Genomic DNA, 26,603 nt, shown 5'->3' with positions numbered 1-26,603 from the left:
GATTGGTTGGTTATAGTGGTATATAGCAAATAATTTTGTACATAATAATGCTGACGTGATAAACAGATATAACAAAATTTCTAATATAGATAAAAAACAGCACTTTTTAAACAGTACTGTATATATACAGACCCAAAAAATGTCTACAAACCTCAACATTTATCTATGAATTATTGCACCAATTATTATTACCAAGTATTATGAAAGATGTCAGTATTCATACCAGTGTTTATATTCGAACTCAAACTCATCTGAATCAAATGAACCAACATGGATATGTGTATGTATTTTGCTGTCTGTTAAGGATGAAAGTTGATGACGATGATGAAGAGGCTGCTCGAGAGAGAAGGAGGCGTGCCCGACAGGAAAGGCTACGCAACATGGAGAACGAGGAGCTTAGCAACACTGCCAAAGAACTCAACAGCACCGACAGGTAGAGTGTGCTTCCATTGCTAACAGGGTCAGTCCAACACTACAGAAAACTCAAAACAACATCAAAACATATATTAAAAAAAAAAAAACCTATACTAGCGTAACCAATTCATGTGTTAGCATTAATTTTTACACAGGGATGTAATTTTATTATTATTATAATTTTTATTTTTTTGGGGGGGTGGGGGGTGGGGGTCATGTGGCAAAGTTTAGAGCTAAGCTGAGTAAGGGGGTATCTAAGGGAACAATAGGGGAACATCTGATTTGCTCTAACCCCCTTTCATGTGAACTGAGGCACTTGACTCGAGCAGTGACAATGTGTAACATTTAACTAAATCTGATTATGTTCTTTTATGATCATAATCTTTTGCACTTTTCTTTACCAGTGTAACAGACACAGGTTCATCAGCACTGATTACCGCTCCAGCCGCTAACGATGATGACCAGGCTCTCCTAGAGCGTCTGGCCAAGCGTGAGGAGCGCAGACAGAGGAGGATGAAGGAAGCCTTGGAGAGACAAAAGGAGTTTGACCCCACCATCACTGATGGAGAAACCGCTGACACCACCACCACCACAACCAGCGAGGACAGGCCAAGCCGCAGGAGCCGTCTCAGAGATGCAGATGAGGAGACCACTAAAAACGATGTTCCGTCCTTAGAGACCAACTCCTGGACAGAGAAGGTAGAAGAGAAAAAGGAAGCGGAGACAGTCCCAGTGAAGGAGGAACCCGTGCCAGAACCTGTTTTAAAGGTAGCAAAGGAAACACAAGAAGACAGTGTGGAGAAGAAAGAGGAAGAGGAGGAAGCTGAGAGGCCCAGGAGATCCTACCTCGGAGAACAGGTTGCTTCCCTAAAGTTTAAATACTTTGAAAGTATTTTCCCAATAGTTTTAGATATACATGAAGTAGGATTGAAAAATTAATATGTTGTGAAATTTCCTACAGCGATCCACTGAAGAAAAAGACCAAGAGTCAGCAAATAAGGTATGCTTGTTACTAACCTAGACCTGTCTGTGTTTTGGGTCAAAATTTGGAAAAAATATATATAAGTTGCATAAATTATTTGCTATATTTTGTAGGAAAAGCACGAAGATGAATCTGTTAGTACAAGCAATGTGGATGAGGAGAAAAAAGCTACCGGTTTAGAAGGCACAGATTTAGAAAATAAAGAGATTAATGATAAAGGCTTATTATCAAATGAAGACAGTCAGGTTGATGCTAAAGAAAAAGTTGAGGCAGCGTTCAGCGAGGAACCTGTAATATCCAAGATCGAGGAGGAAGAAAAGCCTGTGGAGGAGGAAAGAACTTTAGAGGCACCATCAGAAACACCTGCTGTTCAGGATGAACCTTCCCTGGAGACCAAGAAAGTGGAGGAAGCGCCAAAGAAAACAACTGAGCCTCCAGTGGAGACGAAGGCAGTGGAGGAACCACAAAAAGAAACACCTGAGGTTGTGTTGGAGAAGACGGAGGTGGAGAAACCCCAGAAACACGTATTTGAACCTGAACCAGTAAAGAAAGAGGTGGAGAAATTAAAGGAAGGTATTAATGAACCACCACTGGAGATGATGGTGGTGGTGAAAGTGAGGCAAGAAGAGGAGAAACCGCGAATACCAGAGAAAAAAGCTGAAGAAAAGCCAGAGAGGTCAAAGAAAGAAGTAGAAGTGAAGATTGAACTTCCGAAGAAACAACCTGAGGAGAAGCCTTCTGTAAAAGTTAAGGTAGAGGAGAAAGCCGCACCCCCTAACAAGATTGAAGAGAAACAGTCGGTTTTGAAGAAGGAGGTTGAAGAAAAACCAAAATGGAAGAAGGAAGCGGAAGAAAAATCCAAAGCAAAAATTGAGGATAAAGTTAAACCAAAGGAGGTATTCACCTTCAAGCTTGGGTTGAAGCTCTGCAGACCACATGACAGTCTTGTCATCTGTTTCTGTTTTACACTCTTCCTTACATGGTGTGGTCACGAGTTTGTTATGAACACAGCATCGCAGATTAATTTACCTTCTTCACGTTTTTGGTATTAACAAAAATCTATGAAAGGAAAAATCCACCCTGAAACACTTAATATGTTTATAGACTTTAGCAGATGTCTCATTTCTAGTAGTAACGCTGCGTCGTACTGTATAAGAAAACATTTGAACATTTTTAATCAGCGGTAAGGGATAACCATGATTCAGTTTATTTATATTAAATTCTATTCTGTTTTATTTGTTTAGTGGTTTTATGACGGGACATCATCACAAAGCAGCTTTACAGCAATGTAAAAAATCTGGATATAAATTGAAAGCTTTATCAGTTTGTGCCTGATAAGTAAGTCAGAGGTGACGGTGGTGAGGAAAACTCCTTTAGCCAACATATTTAAAAAAATATTGAGAGGAACCAGAATCAAAAGGGAACAGATCATCATTTGGGTGATGCAGTAACATATACAGTACTAGTACGACCATACGATCCATAAATCTTTTCTATAACATTTTTAGTTAACATGAAGTCCACTTTGTTGAGGTTATCATCTGTTGACTGATGGATTCATTCAAATGACTCATTTTTTTACCTTCTGTACCGCTTTATCCAGTATACAGGGTCACAGGGGGCGTTAAGGACGGGGTCCATCCTGGACATGATGCCAAGCCATCGCAGTGCACACATCATTATGGGCAATTTGGGACCGCCAATTAGCTTATTTACAGTAATTCACCTGGTGATGGTGTAGTCCTGTGGCCCCAGCTGAAACAAAACAAAACAAAAAGGCATTATCTGGAGGGTAATTCAGCTGGGGCTTTAACATTGGGAGAAACTTCGAGACCTGTGGGGTAACTTGTTGAATTATAAAAAAATAATAATAAAACGAAATAAGGGAGGTGGCACGATGGCTTAATAGTAGGCACTGTCAACTTGCCCCTCCCAGTTTCGGGTTTGATTCCCACCTCGGGTCTGTGTGCATGGGGTTTTCATGTTCTCCCAGTGCTTGGTAGGTTTCCTCCGTGTACTCCAGTTAAAAGACGTTCAGGCCATTCATTATCGTACCTGTGGGGACCAAAAGCCGGTCCGGTTTAACCTTAGAGGAGCACAAATTGCTGAAAAAAAAAGTTCAAGCTGGTAACAATGGAAGGGTATCAGAAGACTCAGTGCATCACAGCTTGCTGTGTATGGGGCTTAGCAGGCAAAGAGTTCAGGGTATTTGATCTGGCCTCCAAATTAAAATTAATTCCCAGATTTAAAGTCTATTAAGCATCCATGGAATGTGCCGGACAAACAAGTCTGATGCCCCTCGGCAACCCACAGCTCCCAAAGCATCCAGCGCTAACATCCTGGTGCCGGACACCACAGCGCACCCCAGTGGTCATGTGGAGTCATGACCCAAAGGGCCAGAGCTGCTCTGGTGGCACAGTTTCGGCTAAATGTTTTGGATTTTAATTACGTTATGTCTGATCGGTGTAAATTGTGACATGAAACTTGTTCAGGGTGGATTTTTCCTTTAGGTATTGCTGTGGTGTTTGCTTGCTGTCTGCGGGTCACAGTATGCGGTGGAAATATGAATCAGACATACTGTACTACACTCTTGGTGCCTATTTTTCTATGCATGCTTTTATTATATTTTCTAATCCTAATAAAAATGGCTATAATAATGTCGAGGTCTTACTGGTGAAGTAATAATCAGGACGTTAAATCATAGCCTGGCTGGACATTTACTTTTTATGGAAAAAAAAAACTGAATCACTTCTTTCTAATCTAATTTTGCTCTTTTTTTAGGTTGTGGAAAAGCCTAAACCTTCCTTCTTACGTGACAAGGTAAGCTGCTTCTGGTTTGGATCATACAATGTCATTTTCAAATCATTATTACTATGTGAAATTATTATTATTATTATTATTATTATTATTATTATTATCATTTGAAGCTTCCTAAACATTAACACGTTTTTTTTTCTCTGTTCATTTGAGCAGAATGAAGAAAGTTCCTCACCATTTAAGAAACCCGAAAAGCCAGTAGGGTATGTGTAACAGAACCGCCTCTGGAGACCCGACTCCTTACTGTGAACATAAAAGAACTATCTAAGAATTATTATCATTAACCGAAGATTAACTGTCCTCATATGAGGATTTTACAAGAATATACAGACAATGTAGTTGGACCAAAAATGTCACGTCCTCATATGAGGACATTTGAGTCTCGGGAGGTTCTGTTCTGACTTTTTGTTTTATTCATAGTTTAGTAGTAACAGATCATAAGGTCCTGATTTTTTCGATATAACGGCTTTGAGTGCTTGATGTGATGGATAGACTGATATGCTATTCAAAATGCTGACATGTATAAATGTGTGTATGTGTGTGTAGCCGCATAGGGCTACGCACGCCCGAGGTAGAGAAGCTGGACCCGGCGGCGAAGCAGGAGGCCGAGCGGAAGTTGGTGGAATTGAAGCGCCGGAGAAACGAGACGGAAAGTGAGGAGTTTGAGAAGATGAAGCAGAAACAGCAGACGGCTGAAGCTGAGCTCGAGGAACTGAAGAAGAAGAGAGAGGAAAGGAGGAAGATCCTGGAGGAAGAGGAGAAGCAGAAGAAACAGGAGCAGGCAGAAAAGAAGGCCAAAGAGGACGTACGTGCTGTAGAGACCTTGATGAGAAATAACCAGTGTTGGGTGTAAAGCGTTAGAGTACTTGGATTACTTTTTTTATGTAACGAGTGATCTAACGCGTTAGGGCCGCCATTTAAATACTGAGTTATTTAGTTACTTTTTTAAAAATGTAATCCGTTATTTAGACAACTTATGCAATCCGTGAGCCAGACAGCAGTCAGACCAATCCATTAGTGTGTGTGTGAAAGTCGTCCCACAAGCCCCGCCCCCGATACCCAGCCCCACCTCTATTATTCCTGCTGTTATTCCCCTATCTCACCTATGCATTTTGACTATGCGAGGACCGACGCCAAAACCTGCGGTGAATCATGATGAACCGTACTTACGGCCTTACTTTTCTCGAACTAGTTACTTTTATCAGAAACTAACACTGTGATGTAACTGATTTCTTTCTAAAGACAGTAATTTTGTAACAGAATTATTTACTTTAAAAAGTAACGTCCCCCAACACTGGGAGTAACACATCAGGAATCACAGTTAAATGAAATCCACCTCACAGAGTCACAAACACCAAAGCTTAGAGTTTACACTTCTTTCCCGTTGTCGCATTTTTCTCAGCAAGAGAGACAGAAGATGAAGGAGGAGATCGAACGCAGGAGGGCCGAGGCAGCTGAGAAGAAACGGCAGAAAGAGGAGTCTGTGGAAGACGGCAAGCTGGCGTTCAAATGTCTGTCTCCAAAAGGAGCCTCGACTAAGGTGGGCAAACGCCTTCTGAAAATAATAATAGTTATTTATACAAGGACTAAAACACTTGGGTGTGTATTGTTAGAGGAAGATAATAATCAATGGTGTGCTTTTATAAAGGCTGGCTTAAACCAGAGTTGATTTTTTTTTTTTTCTCGTATAAGATCATGTCCCCTTAGCATTTAATTTTTCTCTTAATACAGCAGTTTGTCAACAATTACAAATATTTATAGGCACATTGTAAGTTATCTCTTGTTTTAAATATGTCTATGTTATATATAAGCAGCTATAAAAAGATCACATTCTCACCAGTTTGTCTTGAATATAAAGCCAAAAAAAAAAAAACAGTTTCTGGGAAAAGGTCCTATCTCCTGTTAAAGCTATTGTTACTTACACTGGAGACGCCTTTCAAAAGTGTTAGGGTTTTCCTTAAAACATCGTCTAGTGGTGTAGTGGTTAGCAGTGTGGCCTCTACACCACGCTAATGCTTTGATTCCCACTTCAGGTTTGTGTGTGTTTGGAGTTTGCATAGTGCTTGGTGGGTTTCCTCCGGGTACTCCGGTTTCCTCCCACAATCCAAAGACATGCAGATAAGGCTGAGTGGGGTTGCCAAATTGCCCGAAGTATGTGCTTGTGTCCCCTTCAATGGATTCGTAGATAAGAAGAAGACCCCACCATATTCCCAAAATCTCCTTAAATAGGCTTCAGAGCTTTAAATAAGCTCCAGGCCCTGAAGAAGATAAGAAGTATAGAGAGTGAGTCATAAGTAAATAAATATTATTTTACATATTATATGGAATATTGGTGGCACGGTGGCTTAGTCGTTAGCACTGTCGCCTTGCACCTCCACATCTTTATGGGCATGGTCTTCCCGTGCTTGGTGGGTTTCCACCAGGAACTCTGGTGTCATTCCACAGTCCAAAAATATGTATATTAGGGTAACTGGTGTTCTAAAATTGCCTGTAGTGTGTAAATGTGCATGTGAAAGGTGACCAGACGTCCTATCACGGTCATACAAATGGAAATAAATGCAACGGTCAACATTGGCCTCCACGGCCCCTGATTGGACTACAGAGGTTCCTAGATACAGTAGATGGATAGATATGGAATATTGAAAAAAAAAAAACTAATACATGAAAACCTCTGAGGTACACCTAGCAGTGTTGTCAGACTTAGTGTAATAGAAAATAAATTAACAGATTTTGGCCAATCAGAATCAAGAATCCGATATTTGTTTACTATCAACTGGTAACCAGATTACACCTGTAGTTTCAGGACATTAGTTTGGACATTGATACGTAACACTAAAATGAATACTAAAATAAAATATATCACCAAGATTCAGTTTAAAAAACTTGTTACTTTGCAAAATGAAAAATTATGTTTTACACTCTTCTTACTGATTTATACAGATCGGAGAGAAAGCAGAATTTCTGAGCAAGTCAGCTCAAAAAATGTAAGTTACATTGTTTAAATGTTAATATACTGTATATATATATATATATATATATATATATATATATATATATTGTCTGACGTTCTGTTTTACTGTTTTATTTTATTTTTAGAACAGTAAAGGTGCCACACACTCCATTGGTGTGTAAGATAGGTAACAGGCTGGAGCAGTACACCTCAGCTGTTCAGGTACCGGTGAAAACGTGAACGCATGCTTACTGTATGTATATGACTGACTCTTTGTAGTCTCTTTGTATATAACCCTTCTATATAATTTGTTTATTGTGCAGACTAAGGACGTTAAGTCACCAAAGTCTCCAAAGGACCTTCCTGTGGTGGAGGGAATGCGCAGTATTAAGAGCATGTGGGAGAAAGGTAACGTGCAGAACCCCGCTGCTCCAGGACCTGCCGGTACCATCACTGTCACCGTCAACAAGGTACCTGACACAGTGCGCTCGAGATACTGTCCTTATCAAGCTCGTCTGTCAGTGAAAATAACGAGCAACACATCATGTCTTCACAGGAAACAGCTAGCCTGAACACAGGAGTGTCAGGTCGCATCAACACCTGGAAGACCAAGACACCAGAAACCAAAACTCCTGAACCCAAGACTCTTGGAACCAAAACTCCTGAAATCAAGCCACCGGAAATGAAGACCCCTGAAACGAAGAGCTTGAAGCCTGCTGAGACGAAGACGATTGAGACGAAAACACAAGAAACTAAGAGCACTAAAGTGAGTGAGATGAAGAAGACTGAGACAAAGACTCCTGAACCAAAGAGCTTGAAATCCACTGAGACGAAGACGACTGAGAAAAAGCCTCTGGATACAAAGACCCCGGAAACAAAACCCGCGGACAAAAAGACCCCAGAGATGAAAACTCCAGCACTAGGAAAACCAGCAGGAGGCAAACCGGTGAGTAGTTCTATCAAAGGTATCTGAGGGTTAACTGTTTTAGCTAATATTATTGGTGTCATGGTGGTACACCAGTCTTGTGTTTGCGTGGGGTTCCTCTCGTGTCTCCGGTTTTCTCCTGTTGTGTAAAGCTAAAGCCCATTCCAAATCCCATTTCTTATAAGGTTTTTTTTAGTTGTTAAGTCGTGTCCGACTCGTGAACTCATGGACCGTAGTACGCCAGGCCTTCCTAGAAGCTGTCCATGGGTTTGGTTTTTTTTTGGCAAGGATTCTCAAATGGGTTGCCAGATCCTTCTCCAGGGGACCATTTGGAAATGCCAATTAGTCTAATCTGGATGTCTTTGGACTGTGGAAGGAAACCGGAGCACCCAGAGGAAACCCACCAAGGATGCAAACTTAATGCACACAGACCCGATGCAAGAATCGAATCAAGGACCTGGACGTGGAAGGCAATAGTGCCACACCACTGTACCACCTCTTATAAGGTTAACCAAGAATACAGATTTAATGCAGAATATGATCCAGCTTAGTGAATTAAATATACTGTAGTGTAAAATTGTTCCCAATTATGTCCTTTAAACTTCAGTTACAAAATCAAGTAAGAAAAATCTAACACGTTCTGCATTTTTCATTAATTTTTTTGTTATTAATGCTTCAAGTGTTGAAATGATTTTGTGTCCCTGAGTTACTCTCATGGAACTCCCCCTAGTTGTCCCCAGTGTCACATGACAATCATCTATAAAAACATAGCAGGTCTCACTGTTTAATAAAATTTTGGTCTTTTGGACTGCTTTACAGAGTCGATAAAGCATATCACGCCCACACTGTTACCTACAGCGTGAAAATATGCCTGATAAATATACTAGTAATAAACCATTTTGGTTTAGTCACATTGTGCTAGAATGTTGTTTATCACACCAATAGTAATACCAGGGTTCAACGTAAAATGTCCCCCTGTTACTGTCCACCTTGTTTGTTTTTTTTAATGGAGGGTGCCTTATAACAGCGCTGATGTAAGTGAGTCCTAGATCCAGAACAATCTTTCACTCCTCCTCTGAGCCCAGACGGTCTCACTAAACCAGGATCAATAATTCTAATAGAAATATTGAGATACATACACTATACACACAATTAAGGTATTAACAACTAGTAACTATAATGGTGCTTGGTTATAATGGTTATAATATAATATTATATTGAAATCAATAATCTTCTTCAATTATTAGATTAGATTAGATTAGATTAGATTAGATTAGATTGGATTAAATTAGATTAGATTAAACTTTATTGTCACTGCACATGTAGGTACAAGGCAACGGAATACAGTTAGCATCTAACCAGAATTGCATTTCCACGGTGCAGAATAATTTGCATATATAAATAGTATATAGAGAGTACAGTATATAAAGAGGTAGATTAGTTACAATGGGTGCAAATGAGCAAATGATAGTTTAGTACAGTTAGTACAGTAAGGAAGGTATTGCATAAAGAAGTTTGCATATATAAACATTATACAGTGAGGAAGGTAATATAATGACTGCAAATGAGCAATTGAATTATAAGTGGGTGCATTATATTTGCAGAGCAAGAGTTATGTACAAAAAGTGCAATGAGTTGATGTGGACAGTGTAAAGATATTGTATACTTATAATAAATAGGTCGCATATGCATACTGTATGCATATGTAACTGTAAACAGAAAGGGTTATATACAAAAGGGTTATATACACTGAGTGCAATGAGAAGGGTTTAATGGCAAGAAAACAATCATGTGCATATGAATATATATATATATATATATATATATATATATATATATATATATATATTAACATATTGTCCACTTTTTTAAATTAATTAATTATTTATTAATTATTAATTTTATTGTTGTTGCTTATAATTTTGTAAGATCAACTAATATTATATACTCATGAACATTCCACATTTTTAAATTAAAAAAAAGAAGAAGAATGTAAAATTTTACACAAAAATCTGCACCAGAAATTCTAATTTCACACAACATTCCCAATGAGCCAATATCAGTACGATACGGCCAAAAGTCTTAGCATGTGTTAGCCTGAAATCACAGCAGTAGTGTCTTTTTCAGTCTGATTTCTCAAGCGAGGCCATCAAATGGCCAAAATTTGATTCTTGGGGTTGTCACTCTCGGCCTTCTAACCCTACAGTATGATGCTCAGCAGTGGAATCAGGAGCCAGTTGAACAGAATCTGTTCAGTAACATGAAAAGAGTATTCCTGGCAATGTCAAACCGACTGCTCACTAAGCACCAGGTCGAGGCGTTCCAATGGCATTCCTATTCGCTAGCATTGTTTAAACGGGGCATGATTACTTTGCCAGCTAGAAACAAAACACATACAAAAGTGAACGCACAAACATTACGGAAACGTGCTGCCAATGCAAACACACCGGCGAAATCCAAAGCACATGCAAAACGTAAAGCACTGCAAAATCAAAAACACCCAAAAAAGTCAAAACCAAGCAAGAAGTAAAATCCTGTAAATCCACAAACACATGCAAAAGATAAAGCGCATGCAAAAAGAAAAAATGCATCAAAAGAGATTTGCTACACCGGAGGTGCTGCAGGACGGTTGTGGAAGCGATAAGCTACAATAAAATTTTTTGCAGCATTTTACTTTTTGCATGTGTTTTTGTATTTGCAGTGCATTTCCATTCCAAAGTGTTCCCCTTACTTTTGAAACCAGGACTTTTTTGCTAATTTTGTGCACATGCACTTGAGGTTCCCCTTAGGAAGATATGAGCTAGGTTATGCATGACAAAGTAATGCTCTACTGACCATGACAGTAAATTTGCATTACCTGTCTTTGTAAAATAAACAAGGCAAACAAAATTATGATTTAGATTTCATAACAGGGAAGATTTTTGTATGATTTTTTTTGAATAGTGCAACATTTTTTTTTTTTTTTGTCCTTGAGATCATATGTTGTTGACTTTTTGGCTGCTCCCGGCAAGGGGTCGCTACAGCGGCCCATCTAATCCGCACAACCCTTGCATTTTATCCGGGCTTGGGACCCAGTTTGGGGGGCTCGGGCACTGGCTGGGAATCGAACCCGGTCCTTCTGCATGGCAGGCGAGATGTCGATTCTTTTCACAGAAAGTTACTTGCCTGAAATGACGTCAAATAATATGAATAACTGATTGGTGATAATAAGCCTAAACTGGAGCGACAACTCCTTAATCAATGAATATGTATCCTTGGTACCTATCCCCACCTGGTGGACATGATGAACACACAATCCTCTTAGAATAAGTAATAATTATAGCATAAACAGCCTTTATATGGGCATGTCTTTTTTATATACTTAAAAAGGGCCAGCCTTAAAGTAAATAAAATGAGGATAAATGATATTTAATTGTGCGTGTGTGTATGTATGTGTGTGGGTCAGAGGTCAGGCATGTGGAGTGTTTCCTCACACAGTGATCATGTGGCACAGATCCAACATTTCTCCTTAGAGTGTCTCTCTCCCTTGCTATAGGTCACGCTCGGGTCCTATTTATTTTAAGCTGCTCTTACTAGATTTGGTATCAGAACTGAAGAGGCACTTACGCTGTAACGTCTCATATACAGATTGAGAAGCTGAATGAGGTTCTGTTATAGAGCACAACAGCATCGATAAATATGATGATGATACACAAAGTCTGGAGACACAGTAGGACAGTGATGATATAGGAGATTCAATCGAAGTGTCTCTAGACTCTTTGAAAATGAAATAAATGGCCACATGGAACTATTTCTGGAAGAAATCTGCTCTTGTTCTCTTGACGTGGAACCCATGCTCACTTTTTAACCGTCGGTCTACATAATGCAGTAGGACCCTCTAATGGTTTGTGCATGTATTACACTGGAACTTTTAGTCCTGAGAGGTGAAGCTGCTGAAAACATGACGAGTGTAAAACTTTATTTCAGGGTCCATAAATATTCAGTATAGTCATACTCATTTTAAACCTTTCATAATGATGACATGCACCAATTCATAACAGATAAGTTAACAGTGATGTGTAGTCTTCTCCGCCCTACGGACCAACCCAAGCTCCAGCGTATTGAGAAAACTTTTCAAGAACTAGTGAAAAAGTGAAGAACAGCGGTCCAGGCGTAGGCCTACTGCTTGGAAGGTCGCAAGTTCAAATCCCAGCACCACCAAGTGGCCACTGTTGGGCCCTTAACCCCAAACTGCCTAGCAGGGCATCTGCTAAACATCGTAATGTAAATGAAATGCTGGGATTAGTGTATCAGGGCATGAATTAGAGAAATAAAGGTCGCTTTCACTGTTCTCTTATTCTTTGCAATCAAAAGTTTTGTTTTGACACCCCTTGTATTTTTGGGAACAATAAAGGAGAACTATCTCCCTATTTAATTGGAAGTGAAACGCTAACACAGGCCGTATTAGAAATAGAAATTGAATATACTGTACATATGGTTCAAATTTTCCCCAGTGGTATGAAGCATACGGTTTATAATACAGGGTTGTAAAGTCACATTTATTCATGATTTTTTTTTTTTTTAACCTATGACTTCCCATGACTTTTAAAAAATATGCCACAATTATTATTATGTGTTTCAGTTTATCACCATCTTGCAAAGAGACGTAGATGAAGTGGTGATGTCATTGGGATCATGTCATTTCAAAGCAAATTTGATTCATCCCAGGGACAGTAATAGGCTGAGATTTTTGTAAAATTAATAACTAAAGAAAATTGTATGGTACAGTTATTACAATATATATATATATATATATATATATATATATATATATATATATATTAATGGTTCGCATTGTCATGCAAATTCCAGGAACCGCGTTCGATTCCCACCTCAGGGTGCTCGGTGGGTTTCCTCCTGTTACTCTGGTTTCCTCCACCGTCCAAAGACATTGGTTGTCATTTCATGCACTAATTGCCATTTTCAAATCGCCTGTAGTGTGTGAATGTTGACCAGAGGTCCCACCATGGTCATAAAAACACTGTTAATCACCACTGGCCTCCACAGTCTCCAGCTGGACTACAGTGGTTCTTAGATAGATGGATGGAATAGTTACCTGCTGTAATCATTATCCAATCATTAATAGACTTAGTGCTAATGTATGCTCTTATTTAATTATTTACGAATAATTACAGGTCTTTATTTACCATCATGAAAGCTTTATGCATTAGAAGTATTAATATTTCCTTTTTTTGTAAATCACATAGTGAAGCGTTACTGACAGATGGTAATATAATAAAGTTTTATGCGTTGTCCGTAGGAACCAAAGCCGACTGATGTGTCTAAAACACGGGGCTTATGGGAAACCAAGGGCTCCACCCCGTCCAAGGTAAGCACAGCTGTGCAGATGTGTACGTCCTACTGCATGCTGCAGAATCATATACAAAAATGGAGATCCCATTTTTGGTTTCTATCTGCTTTGATTTAATGCTGATTCCATTTGATGCACTTAGCAAAATCACTGACACAAAAACCTGGAGGGAAGGTTAATACCGTAAGTATTTACTGCAGGAGTGTGGAAAACATCGCTGCATCATGTGCATAATGTCAGCATTACTAGCTACAAACAGAGCATCACTTTTATATGTATATTTAAATATATTATAGTTTTTTGCAAAAAAATGGACTTCTATACACTTTACACAATAGTAGCAATGATAGAAACATTTACCATTAATCATGCATATCAAGGATCTGGTATTATATCAGAATTAATATTAAGTAATGATCATATCACTGTGTTGTGGCTTAGTGCATTGCTGTGGCTTTCTGGATCCTGTCTCATCCTAAAAAAGCCCACACACACACATATACACCGATCAGCCATAACATTATGACCTAATATTAAGTACGTCCTCCATTCTGCAACCAAAACATCAATGGACTGCGTGTTCTGACTCATTTCTTTGGGAACCACATTAACAGTATAGTAGCTCTTCTATTGGATCGGACTACACAGGCCATCCAATCCACACACACCACATTCATCAATGAGCCTTGGCTGCCTGTGACCCTGTCACTACCGGACCGGATTTCACCAGTTCACCAGATTTCCTTCTTTGGATCACTTTTGGTACAGAATGTCCTGACCACTGCAGACTGGAAACATCCCACACAGCTGCGGTTTCGGAGTTGCCCTGACCCAGTCGTCTAACCATTGCATTTTGGTTCTTGTCAATGCTTGTTTTTTCTGCTTTCAACACATCAACTTCATGGACATGCGGTTCATTTGCTGCCTAATATATCCCACCCACTTCCAGACGCCTTTGTAATGAGATACTGTGAGGAGGGACAAACTGTGATGGCTAGACGACTCGGTCAGAGTAACTTCAAAACTGCAGCTCTTTTGGGATGTTGCAGGTCTGCAGTGGTCAGGACATACCAAAAGTGGTCCAAGGATGTAAAAAAACAGTGAACCAGCAAGGGGGTGACCAAGGCTCATTTATGCACATGGGGAGCGAAGGCTGGGCCGTGCAGTCCGATCCAATAGAAGAGCTACTGGAGTTTAAATTGAGGAAAAGGTTAATGCTGGGTCCTGTAGAAAGTTAGAACACAAAGTGGAAAAAGAGAGACGTACCCAATATAAGATGGGCAGTAATAATGTTATGCAGTTTCATTCGGCTCTTTCTGGTCACCAAAGTTTAGTAAATAAAACCATCATTACATACATCATATGTCACTGGCTTTATTTATTTATAATAATAAGAATTAATTCCAGTCATTAAAAATTCACACCAGTAATATGAAGACACACATATGCACTAATTCACACAAGCATGTCTGCTCAGTGTGTAACGTGCTTTGTGGATGCACTTTTGCAATGCTTGAGGTTATCATGAATATATTGTGCTTGAATATTCAGCAGTGTTGCTTCAGTGCTGTAACGATGAGCTTCTTGTTACTTGCTGTATCTAATGAGACTTTTTTGGTATTGTGTTATATCAAGGTGTTTGGACTTAAGACGACACCATTTACGAATGGTAAGTACTGTATGAATAACTAAAGAAGCTTTTATGATGTACTGTATATGTACTGTATATAGTGCTATACACAACTGTATACTCGTTATTACCTATGTTTAGGTCGTAGGCATTAAATGAGGAGTTGGCAATTTTGGAGAAAGATTGTAGAAATTTGAATGCAAAAAACCAAACACATACACCTCTCCCTGGTCCATCTCCACATCCTGGTCAAGCGTATATATATCGATTGTATGTTTAGTATACACTGGTGGCCAAAAGTATTAAGACATTATACGGTATGCTCTGTATTATAGTTCTACTGGTGCACAAAAAGGTGACGTCACTCTTTAATTAGTTCGAGAAAAACATTCAGCTTCTCGAGCCATGGCTTGGGTCCGCTCCAGTCCTAAAGCCAATAGAATTCTGTAATGATGGTGAAACAGGAAACAAGCTTCTGTACATGACCTTCAGGAAGAGATCAAGCAGGCATGGATTAAGCAAGAGACACCAGAGTACAGCAAAGGCCTTTTGACTCCTTGGCCAGCCGGATCCTGCAGGTTTTGAAGAATAAAGGACTTCATACTAAATATTGATTAGTGTTTAGTAGTTTTATTGCATCAAAACAACAAATTATTCTTATCTTAATTGGGTTTATTTTTAGAAATGCATTCTTTTGTCCCAATACTTTTGGCCCCCGCTTACTGGAAGTAAGTAAAGCTAAACTAAAGGTATATCAGTGGTCCTTACGACCTAATTGTGTGCATTATTTCGTACATAATTGGCTCTTACGGACCACCTTTATTTTAGCTTTACTTACATTTCAAGGTACACCACATGCATCTACTGTATATACTGATTGTGTATAGTAGATGTGTAGACAAGAGTGCACGGGCATTCATCATATCCACGATTATATGCTTTGTCTGTTAAATAAAGCACGCTTTTTACATTGCATAATATTAGGCTTAAATCGTATTGAGGAATCTGTTACTAAAGAAACTATAAAGCTTTATAATAATGCCAGCTTAATATAAACCTATTATTTGAATTCCAGCTGGTGCTACGGTCTAAAAGAATTAGTAGAAATCTTCAAACTAAACAGGTTCGAGAATGATAATAATTTATAATATTGACATTGAATAAATTTTTTTACTGGTAAAGAGTTTTAACCGTTTTGTTTTGGGTTCTGTAGCCAAAGTCATAGTATTGGTTTTGGATCAACCACTTAAAATCAATTGAGACAACTGATGTGTAAAAAAACGATTCATATTCTGTAAGCAGATGTGTAAATAAATAGATGAGCACGGTGAATCGGTGCAGAGTGCGTGACGTTTTGAAAAACCGGATTGTCAGATCCACCAGAGCAAGATAGCAACAAAGTCTCTGGAGCATCTTTGACTGACAGCACGTAGTCCTGCTGTCCTGCCCTGAATGCCACTCAGCTCTATATTTACAGACATGACCTTGCCTTCTGGCCTATATGGAACATTCAGGGCTAGTGGCAGGTCGAGCATGTCTGTGTCACAGGGAGCAGCGCAACTCTGATGCAACCGGTGACGAATCACATCCCCCGTCCCAGCTGTCCTAATCTTGTTTTACAGCCGTGTGTCTTACCGCTATGATTGAATGAGATATAAATTAACGGCTTGCCAGAATTAACAACACAGACTATAAATACGACTAAGTGTGTATGCTCAAATGATCAGGTCCTGCATCAACAGAAGGTGCGATATTGCGAAAGGGCCATGAGCTGTGCTCGGTCCATCACACTGGCACTGACCTGTCTGACCCCTGACCTCGTGGTTGATAACAAAAACATCTCAGTGTCATGAACCAGTGTCAAGGTGGATAGGTTATCTGATCTGTGTGTAATGCCATGCACGATTACTAAACTCTTCCCTTTTTATCTGTATTGCAGCTACGAGGAAGTAAGCACAGACGCACCAAGAACTGGCTTTCGAAGCAAGAAAATGTCGCTGCATATTGCATCCTTTTTATACTTTAATATCCTCCAGTTGTCTTTATAATAAAATTATAACGCTTGGATTCAGTGCAAAAGCACATATACACCTGTATCTGAGATCCTGTTTACACCTTGTCGTTTAACGCATTTTAAAATCAATGTGGATTTTATTCTGTTAAGGTTCTAACTACATGCGTTTACATTTTTCCACAGTGGAAAACAGAAAGAATTTTACAATTGACTGTTTAGAAACCACTGACACTGGAGACTCCTTCCATTATGGTACATAAAAATGTATTCAAAAATGAATTCTCACAAGCAGACAAAATAAGTGGACAAAAAGTCAGATTTGATATTGTCATAATAGAAACCACTTTAAACAACTCTAAAGTGCTTGAATATTTGTGCTTGAAATGCATATAAAAGGGAAACATACACCGATCAGCCATAATATTGTAGCGTTTTATCGCCGGGAAGGATGGTGGAGAGACGAGTGAGCTTCCTTGCTGCCCAATGCAAATGGCTGGGAGTAATTTATTTAACATAGCACCATAAGTCACACAACCACACATTCAACACAAATCCACAAGACACACTTCTAACTCACACACACACACACCCTGGCCGAAGCCACTAACCCAAACACCTTTCCTCGACAGGGTGAACACCTAACAACCCCTCCCGCAAAGCATGATGGTTACTAGTCCCAAAACCCCGCCCACGCCACAATATTAAAACCTTTAAAGCTAAAACTGGGTGGCACGGTGGCGTACTGGTTAGTTCTGTGGCCTCGCACCTTCAGGGTAGAGGGTTTGATTCCTGCCTCTGGTCTCTGTTTCTCCCCATGCTTGGTGGGTTTCCTCCCACAGTCCGAGAAATGTAGATCAGGTTAATTGCCGTTCCCAAATTGCCCATAGTGTGTGTGCATGCGAGGCTTGCTATGGATTGGCACCCTATCCAGGGTGTACCCCACCTCATACCTGAAATCTCCTGGGATATCCTCCAGGCCCCCCACGACCCTGTACAGGACAACGTGTTATAGAAGATGAATGGATGAACATTGAAACCAGCTTGGTTTTGGCTTTTCCCCTCTGGGAGAGTTTTTCCACTCTGTGGCACCAGAATGTTGCCAGCAGATCCTTTGCGTGCTGTGGGTTGTGGGCTCATGGATCTGACTTGTTTGTCCGGTGCATCTCATGGGCGCTCGATCACATTGGGACGCCAAGCAAGTGGAGCTTGGAGGCTGGATCGGCAGTCTCGGGGTTAATTGTTTCCTGGGCAGCAGCACAGTGGGCTGTGGGTTACTGGGTGTTCTGGTGCCGTCCCTTGGTCCGCACAAGCATGGGTGAGCCTTGGGTGCCCATGATCTTGTCACCAGTTTACTGGTCTATAATTGATGATCAGTGTTTGTAACCAGTGTTGATGTTATGGATGATTGGTGTATTCCAGTTCCAGAAACTCCAGGCTGCACACGTTTCCACTTTAGTTTTCTCCCAAATCCTAAACATGTTGGGACCCAAATTTGAATTCCAATGTTTTAATTTTGTCTGTTCTTGTGCCTTGATGTGAAAGAATCTCCATGTGTTTAACATTCTGATAAAATGCAAGAATCGACAAGGTGATAACTGGGTTGATGTGCAATGGTTCTGTGTTTTATTCTGCATAAAGCAACTTTGCCTGAAAATTTTTCATTTTAGTTACCCAAAAAACTGTATTTTCCTGCAAGTGTCAGTGATAATCATACAAGCAACAGAGCATTTGTTTCAGAATGTCATGCTATTCGCATCTGTGTAATGAACAGAGTGATGTCCAGTTTGGCTTTTTTCAGGTCACACTGCATGGCAAAGCACAGCTACGGTATATTATGAGCGTTTAGGCCCTGTGGAGCTACTCCCGGTCCTCACAGCATGCTGCCATATTAGCCACTTTAAAGGTTGAACTTTTTTTTTTTTCTCCCACAGAATAGTTTGTTATCAGGTTGCTGGTCTGTCCGTGAACCAACACGCTTTACCAGCACGCGTCACATATAAACCACCTCGACTATCAAAATATAAATAGGTTTTACAAGTGCTGCAAATTTACAATCTCGGATGATCCGATCCTTATGAGATCAGATTCCTAATAAAGTTACGAGTGTCCTTGAGTGTCCTGGCTGTATCGCGTACCAAAGTGTAACAAATAAAGTTGATGATTCTCATTACAAGCTGTCTTCTGTCTTCTGTTTGATTTATTCCCTCTCACTTGTCCTTTTTAGACTTGAGAGCTAAACTTCAGGACTACAATAGAGGAGACATACTGTATGAATCCTAAACATTCGCACAGATAGGATTTCAAACGAGGCACAGGAGGGAGAAAAAAAAAAGGTCAGATGAACAGAATGTGAGGTTTTAGAATTACTTTGACTCGTGTTCGGAGGTCTTGTGTTGTCTAACAATAGACCAAGGCCTTCAGCTCACACCGATATGGAGAGGCCCTGCGGTCACATGGTGTCCAGCGTGTTAACTTCGACGCACCTGTCTCGACAACACGAGACAAAGCAGAGCCGCTCCTCCTCTGGAAGCTCGGTGAGACGAATTCCCCTCCACATCACTAACTCTCTGCTTTACAGCGTGATGCGTTCATACTGAGAGACAGCTCTTTATTGAGATCGCAAAATTGTAAACACATTCAGGTTTATTTAATCTTTATTAGTTTTTTTTTTTTTTTTTTAATCATGCATGTTTCTTGAATTTGACCTGTGTTGACTTTGTAACTTAAAGTGCAGGAAATACAGTAAGTACTTTAAATTGTGGAAGGATTTTGATTGATGTGAATGCGAGTGTGTACAGTATATATTGTTCTGATGTCTTTAAGGGAGTTATCACAAACAGACATGGCTGACGATGATGATGTTATGGAGGAGGAGGTCCAGTGAGTAGCTCATCCTTTAATTATTCATGAACATAAACATGTCCACATCCTTTAGATGTTTTTAATTACTTAATATACAAAAGAAAAAATTTGACTTAAAATTTTTTCCTTTACATTTTTTTCTGTAAAAGTACACACAAATGTCCATGTAGGTTTTATTGGTATAAGAAAATTAATAAAACATTTATACCCGAAAAAAAAAATCTTGATAATATCCGCCATGCTGATATTTAGCACAACAGCACGGCCTTGAGTGTGATATTGCTTTTATCCCAAAATTCCACAAACACTATTTATTTTCAACAGATCATGCATCAGATCATTTGCTTGTTTATTTAACCAGTGATTTTGCTCCGCCCACAAATATCCATCCCCCCCTGACTGGCAGAGCTAGCAAGCGACATTTAGCGACAGACAGTTAGTTTAATTAACAATGTGAAAGTAGGTTTCAATTTTTTCCTGGTACTATGTAGACAAAAGGTGAGGAGAATAGGTGAGGACTGTAGTGGACAGTCCTGAGAAACTTACAGGATTTAGTGCTAAATGGAAAGCTAGTGCTCTATGTAGGGTGTAGTAGAGCACTTGATTAGGAGTCAGGAAATAGGTAGTTTAGTATCTGTAAATAAAAGAATACAGACAGTTCAGAGGGATTTTGAAGCAGTTACTAAGAAGACAAAGTGTTGTTTAAGATGACGTAACATTATAACGTGTGGTTTATTGCTGAAAGTGCTTCCGTGACTGGTTTTGAATCTGGGTTTTGGCAGGCGTCTGCGCTTCACTCTTCACAATACTGATACTTATGGTTTAACATCCCAGTGCGGTTATGCTTTATATCATCACTCATGGAACCCCTTTTTATCCAATCAGATTTCTCCGTCGGAAATAACTGTTGTATAATATTTCCTTATACCACACATAGTTTAAAAAAGTTATGGTGTTTACTCCATTCTGGTTATATTGTTGTTGGTCTTTTGGCTGCTCCTGGCAGCGGACCATCCGAACCGCATACAAGCTTGGTATAGGTTTTACACAGGATGCTCTTCCTGCATCTAGTGGCTGGGGTTTGGGCATTGGCTGGAAATCGAACACAGGCATATAGTTATAGATTCCTAGCGAGTGCCCAAACCCCAGCCACTAGATGCAGCGCCGGGGTCCAAGCCCAGATAAAATAGGAGGGTTGCGTCAGGAAGGGCATCCGGCATAAAACCTGTACCAAGCTTGTATGTGGATCGGATGGTCCGCTGTGGCGACCCCTTGCCAAAAGCCCAACATATGTATAAATCTAATTGTATTTATGTTGTTTACAAAGCTTGTGACATGCTTAGATAGAAACAGACATCACTGAGAATTCAAAATGAAAAATATAAATTAAACATGTCATATTTCCCTAAAACCAACATTAAATTGACTCTTCAAAAAAGTGTGGACACTATACATGGAAAAATTAAGCATGCATTTAAAGAAAAGGTTTTGCTTCAATACTATGGATGGTATATAAATATTAATTAATTATGTATTAATTAAAATGAATGAATACATCTGTATTGTTCCCTGCGAAATAATAAAATGCTTGTTTCTCTTTTTTCTTTCTTTTTTTTTTTTTGTTATCAGGGAAGAAGGTATGGTTCTACGTCACTTATTTGGCTTGAGTCATTAACATTAAATTGTCCGCATGTGAGAAATCTGCCTTTGCATCATAATTCTCGGCACAAACTCAAACTGATTCAAATTTTCCAATGAGCTTGTGTTTGTTTTTTTGCACAAATCTAGTGGACGAGTCAAAGTTCAAACCTAAGTGAGTTCCTCTTCACACTGTAATGTACTATGAGGTGAATTGTCTGAACACATCACTGAACCTTCATGTGATCACTGATTCTGTAGGTTTATGCAGAACATCCAAGCACCGAAAATTCCAGAAGGGGAGAAAGTGGATTTTGATGTGAGTAGGTCTATATGTGGGACATCCGTTAGATCCGTTAGAGCTGAAATTAAAGTGGTGTGTGTGTGTGTGTGTGTGTGTGTGTTAGGACATTCACCGTAAACGTCAGGAGAAGGACCTGGCTGAGTTGCAGGCTCTGATCGAGGCTCACTTTGTCCAGAGGAAGAAAGAGGAAGAGGAGCTTATCGCATTGGTTACCAGAATCGTGAGTGTTTCAGGTTTAGAAGATAGAACATGAAATAACTCGTAATGAAAATGTCCTGTAACAAGTTTCTTGATTTATTTGTGACCTTTGGTTATGTGTTTCCTACATTACCCACAATGCTCGGTGATAGTGGATCAGTGGCACTTAGCTCGTGCTCCACCTACCTACCTAAAGCGAGCGATGCAGGATCACTTTAATCCCGTAGACTGTAGTCCATCCAGATGTCTCACCTGTCCAGCTGCTCAGACAGATCAGGTTCCTGAGGTTTAACTGTCTCACACGACCAGACAGGAACCCAGGGATCTGTGTTCTGAGTCGTATCAAGTGGTTTAAGGGCAAACAGCAGAATCTACAGCAAGTTTAGGTGTAACGTTCCAACAACAACATTCCTGCAATCTGTTGTAATGATGAGCGGCTTTTATTAGAGTTCAGTGTTATTAGAAGAAAAGAACTTGCATTATGAAAGCGTTCGTGTTAATCTCCATTATGTGAGAACATTTTCCTGCTTCCCGCCATGTGTTCCTGGGTCTTATTTTATATCCAGCACAATCTGGACCAGGATAAAAGATTTACTGAGATAAATGAACCGTGTTAATGAACCTACAGCTGAAATGTGGCTGAAACATTTTAGGAACGTTGATGAAGACGGCCGAGACATGGTGTTGGTGCTAAAAGGTGTCTCACTAGGTTTTAGAATTTAAATCTTTCAATGATCTTAATTGTCATTCAAATGAAGCTTAAACCTAAAAAAGTGTATTTTTCTTAAATGTAAAATTGCAAATCAGGAATTTGACATGGTTACGGACACTACATATTTTTTTGGGACAAAAATGTCAATTTTTCTTAATTGCTTTATGCTTTATAAGATTTGTACAGGTCATATGCTTCTAGAAGATTTCACCAATTTTTGTATCAATACTCATTCGAAATATAATATATTTTAAAAAAATGAATAATTATTGTTATTGTTTAAAGCAGACAAACAATGTCTTCTTTATAACATTCTGTCTAACGCTAATTTTTGATTTTCATTTTCACATGAAATGTTCAAAAAGTTAGCAACCTGAAATTTTTAAGGTAGCAAAACTTCCTTGTTGCATAAACTTCAGGAGTAGCTTCTTTGGCACACACATTCTGAAAAAAAATTAGTGCCAATACTGTGTTTTGGTCGAGAGTTTTCGGGAAAAAAATGCTTAAAGATCACCAAAGGAGCAGAATAGAGCAACATTCTTGAAATAAAAAATAAAAAATAATAAAAAACAATTGTTCTTAAACCATGATATGCAGAAAACATTTTGCTAAGCAGAAGTTTAGCTGGGTCCTCATAAATTTAGCAGCCATAACATTTAAGCTATTAACATAGGTTTCATTTAGGTTCCCCAGCGTGTGGCTCTGTCCCTTAGGTGCGTGGCACCAGGGGGCCTCTGGGAGTGTGCTGGCACTATGATGTTGGTAGTGTTGGTACCTTTGGGTGATGTGGGCGCATCCAATGGATTGGGGGCTTGGGCTCTTTATCTGCTGGGCTCAATGGGCTGAGGTGCACTGGGTGTTCTGGTGCCTTTCTATCTTTATTCTGTGGGATCGTACCAGACAAGCTACTGTAGACTTTGGTCCTTGTGGGCATGGGTGAGCCTTAGGTGCCTATGATCCTCCATTATGACCAGTAATAATTATGTCAACAAAAGATCCATACAAGCACAGTAAGATGTGTGTGTGTGTGTGTGTGTGTGTGTGTGTTCAGGATAATCGTCGTGCAGAGAGGGCCGAGCAGCACAGAATCCGAGCGGAGAGAGAAAAAGAGCGACAAGCGAGACTCGCTGTGAGTTACTCCTGAGCATGTGTGAGAAAAATATCTTATCTTCCAGCGCCTACAATAAACTCAGTGGACAACATTTGAAGGCAACTTTAATTGCAGGAGGAGAAAGAAAGAAAGGAGCAGGAGGAGCAGAGGAAAAAGCTAGATGAGGATGCAAAGAAAAAGAAGGCTCTAAGCACCAAGACTCATCAGTACGGAAGCATTCAGCAGAGGGTGAGTAGACGTGTTTATCAGAAATATTGAAGGAATGAGCTTCAGGGTCCGGGTTCAATTCCCACCTTGGGTCAGTGTGCATGGAGCTTGCACGTTCTCCCCAGGCTTGGTGGGTTTCCTCCCACAGTCCAAAGGCAGAGTGGTCTAATTGGCATTCACAAATTAGCCTTAATGTGTATGAATGCTAGAATGTGTCTTTAATCCTCTCTGGAACTTATGGTATCTTTCCAATGCTGTCCATATATCATATATTGTCCACTCAGACAGCCTTGGGGGCACTTCACAGCCATTTTGCATTTCTTATTAAAAAAAAAACAATAAATGAGGAATTAATGTGAATCATAAACCTTTATCAACTTCAAAAACAACTGCCCTTAGACTACGTTTATAGTTTTCCTCCTTTCATCTGGTCCCCGTCTGTGTATATAAGAGTGTATAACAGCACAAACGTAACAGTGTGTATTAATGACTTTCAGGCCGACGGTCGCAAAGGAGCCAAGAAGCAGACGGAGAGGGAGAAGAAGAAGAAGGCGTTGGCTGAAAGACGCAAGCCTCTTAATATTGATCATCTCAGTGATGACAAGCTCAAGTATGATATCATTATATATATAGAGAGAGAGAGTCCAAATGTTTCACTAATAACCAGGCTCGTCACACTAACATCTAAAGGAAGGTTAAAAAAGCAGTTCAGCTCCGATTTCTTAATGTAATGAATGGAAATGCAGTTCAACCCAGGTTTCATTCATTCTCTTTCTGTTCTGAGTTTAATTAGCACCAAAACATCTGGATTCCCAAAATGCACTACAGTATGTCTTATAATGCTTTTTTTTTTTTAATAGAGAATATGATATTTAATGCTACATTTACAGATACAGGGCTTTTGTCCTTCCTAGAGTAATATACGAGGGGCGTTCAAGTCAAACCGGGACTTTTAATTGTGCAGAACAAAGTTCTGAGAGTAAAAACTCCCTTTATTTCTGTATATAATCCCCTGCTACACTAGTGCACTTATCCAGTGTTTCACCAGTGCTAGGATACCATTACATTTCTCAGCGTCTTGCTCAGAGTGCCTGCTTCACATCTGAAACACTGGCCTCCCAGGAACTCCTTTTATGAGCCCAAACATGTTGAAATGGCTTGGTGAGGTCAGGACTGTAGGGGGGATGTGGCAATAACTCCTAACCGAGTTTCTGTAATGTGCAAGTGGCGTTGGTGAATGATTGGGTGCTCCATAGACTGATGTGTCTTTCCCACAAGTTGGTGATGAGTTACATTATATTACATTATTACATTAAGGCATTTGGCAGACGCTCTTATCCAGAACGACTAACATTTTTATCTCATTACACATCTGAGCTGTCGAGGGTTAAGGGCCTTGCTCAAGGACGCAACAGTGGCAACTTGGTGATGGTGGGCTTTGAACCTGGACTTTCTGAACCATGGTCCAATGCCTTAACCACTGAGCTACCCCTGAATCGAGTTATCCATCGATTCAAGCATTAGGCGTCACAAGTCCTGGTATGGCTGGAACACCCCTCGTATAACCCACTTATTAAACGTGACACTAAAACAACATGTAGAAAGTTCTGTACCCAGGAATAACTTTACAGAACTTCCCGACCTTGTTTTCATGTGTGTGCAGGGATAAAGCTAGTGAGCTGTGGCAGTGGCTGATGGAGCTGGAGGCAGAGAAGTATGACCTGGCTGAGAAACTGAAACGTCAGAAGTATGACGTAAGAGAAATCCCTATGATACAAAACAAGCTTTTCAGTAGTTCAGTAAGACACACCTGGTTAAATCATGTGGCACTGAGGGGAGCTCGTCCGCTTCCTGCTTTTCTTTGTCTCGCAGATCACTCTACTTCTTGTCCGGGTCCAGGACAGTCAGAGGTAAGGAGATCTTTAAACTCCATTTCGGTCGTGGAACAATATGAATCTACTTTATATTTAATCTTGATCATGAAGTGGATAAGCACAGCGGTCATGTTCTCGCACATTATTATAAGCTAAAACAGTACTTCCCTCATCAGCATCTAAAATGTCTAGAGAAACCCAGACACTGTATTCTTTTTTACTACAATCACCCATCATCCCACATGGAGCGAAGCCGTATTTAACCGATGGTATTGTACGTACTGTACTCCACCTGTCATGTCTCTGCATTCCTGTTTTTCCTACCTCAGCAGTGGAACCCAATGTCCCCTCTCTGTGTCTCTCTGCAGCGCGAAAGGACGAGGCAAGGGCAGCAGAAGGAGGTAGAAATGCTGACAGTCTGGAGATGGGAGAGTCTTCCGCTCTGCACAGCCTCGTGGGATTTGTTAACGTCATTAGAAGTTATGTAACCGATTGTAGGATAACGAACCCTTTAAGTGTATATTTCTGCCTGGCATTACAAATAAAGCACAAAATGTTTGACCTTGGCTTGTGAGAACATTAAACTTTTGTATTGCGACAAAAATGTAGAGGGAA

The 26,603-nt window shown here is 39.9% G+C and overlaps 2 protein-coding genes across 2 annotated transcripts in view; both read left to right on the top strand.

The window, feature by feature from the left end:
• cald1b (caldesmon 1b) overlaps positions 1 to 19,249 on the top strand; it is a 40,998-nt gene extending 21,749 nt beyond the window's left edge. Inside the window, exons 3-17 of the mRNA XM_053506561.1 lie at positions 305 to 433; positions 819 to 1,272; positions 1,376 to 1,414; positions 1,510 to 2,292; positions 4,178 to 4,216; positions 4,367 to 4,416; positions 4,760 to 5,018; positions 5,616 to 5,753; positions 7,154 to 7,197; positions 7,310 to 7,385; positions 7,487 to 7,633; positions 7,720 to 8,109; positions 13,388 to 13,456; positions 15,074 to 15,107; positions 17,008 to 19,249. Coding sequence (XP_053362536.1) covers positions 305 to 433; positions 819 to 1,272; positions 1,376 to 1,414; positions 1,510 to 2,292; positions 4,178 to 4,216; positions 4,367 to 4,416; positions 4,760 to 5,018; positions 5,616 to 5,753; positions 7,154 to 7,197; positions 7,310 to 7,385; positions 7,487 to 7,633; positions 7,720 to 8,109; positions 13,388 to 13,456; positions 15,074 to 15,107; positions 17,008 to 17,021 — 2,665 coding nt within the window. The 3' untranslated portion in view covers positions 17,022 to 19,249. The remainder of the gene's footprint in view (positions 1 to 304; positions 434 to 818; positions 1,273 to 1,375; positions 1,415 to 1,509; positions 2,293 to 4,177; positions 4,217 to 4,366; positions 4,417 to 4,759; positions 5,019 to 5,615; positions 5,754 to 7,153; positions 7,198 to 7,309; positions 7,386 to 7,486; positions 7,634 to 7,719; positions 8,110 to 13,387; positions 13,457 to 15,073; positions 15,108 to 17,007) is intronic.
• A 675-nt stretch (positions 19,250 to 19,924) lies between these two features.
• Positions 19,925 to 26,554, top strand: tnnt2d (troponin T2d, cardiac). Its single transcript, XM_053505727.1, has 11 exons — positions 19,925 to 19,962; positions 21,574 to 21,581; positions 21,733 to 21,757; positions 21,844 to 21,901; positions 21,990 to 22,106; positions 23,848 to 23,925; positions 24,022 to 24,135; positions 24,612 to 24,724; positions 25,778 to 25,868; positions 25,987 to 26,024; positions 26,357 to 26,554. Exons 1-11 carry the CDS (start codon positions 19,925 to 19,927, stop codon positions 26,391 to 26,393), a joined length of 717 nt encoding a protein of 238 aa, XP_053361702.1. The 3' UTR covers positions 26,394 to 26,554.
• Positions 26,555 to 26,603: the final 49 nt, after the last annotated feature.

Source organism: Clarias gariepinus, chromosome 10 (genome assembly GCF_024256425.1).
Source record: "Clarias gariepinus isolate MV-2021 ecotype Netherlands chromosome 10, CGAR_prim_01v2, whole genome shotgun sequence".
Classification (NCBI taxonomy): Eukaryota; Metazoa; Chordata; class Actinopteri; order Siluriformes; family Clariidae; genus Clarias; species Clarias gariepinus.
Note: the sequence above shows the minus strand (reverse complement) of the source record. Positions and strands in the feature narration are given on the sequence as shown.

Excerpts from the sequence above, each read along its gene's own strand:
- tnnt2d (XM_053505727.1), top strand. The coding sequence starts at position 19,925 with ATGGCTGACGATGATGATGTTATGGAGGAGGAGGTCCA. Across the intron at positions 21,902-21,989 it reads GGGAGAAAGTGGATTTTGAT|GACATTCACCGTAAACGTCA; the intron begins GTGAGTAGGTCT and ends TGTGTGTGTTAG. Across the intron at positions 24,136-24,611 it reads ACGGAAGCATTCAGCAGAGG|GCCGACGGTCGCAAAGGAGC; the intron begins GTGAGTAGACGT and ends AATGACTTTCAG.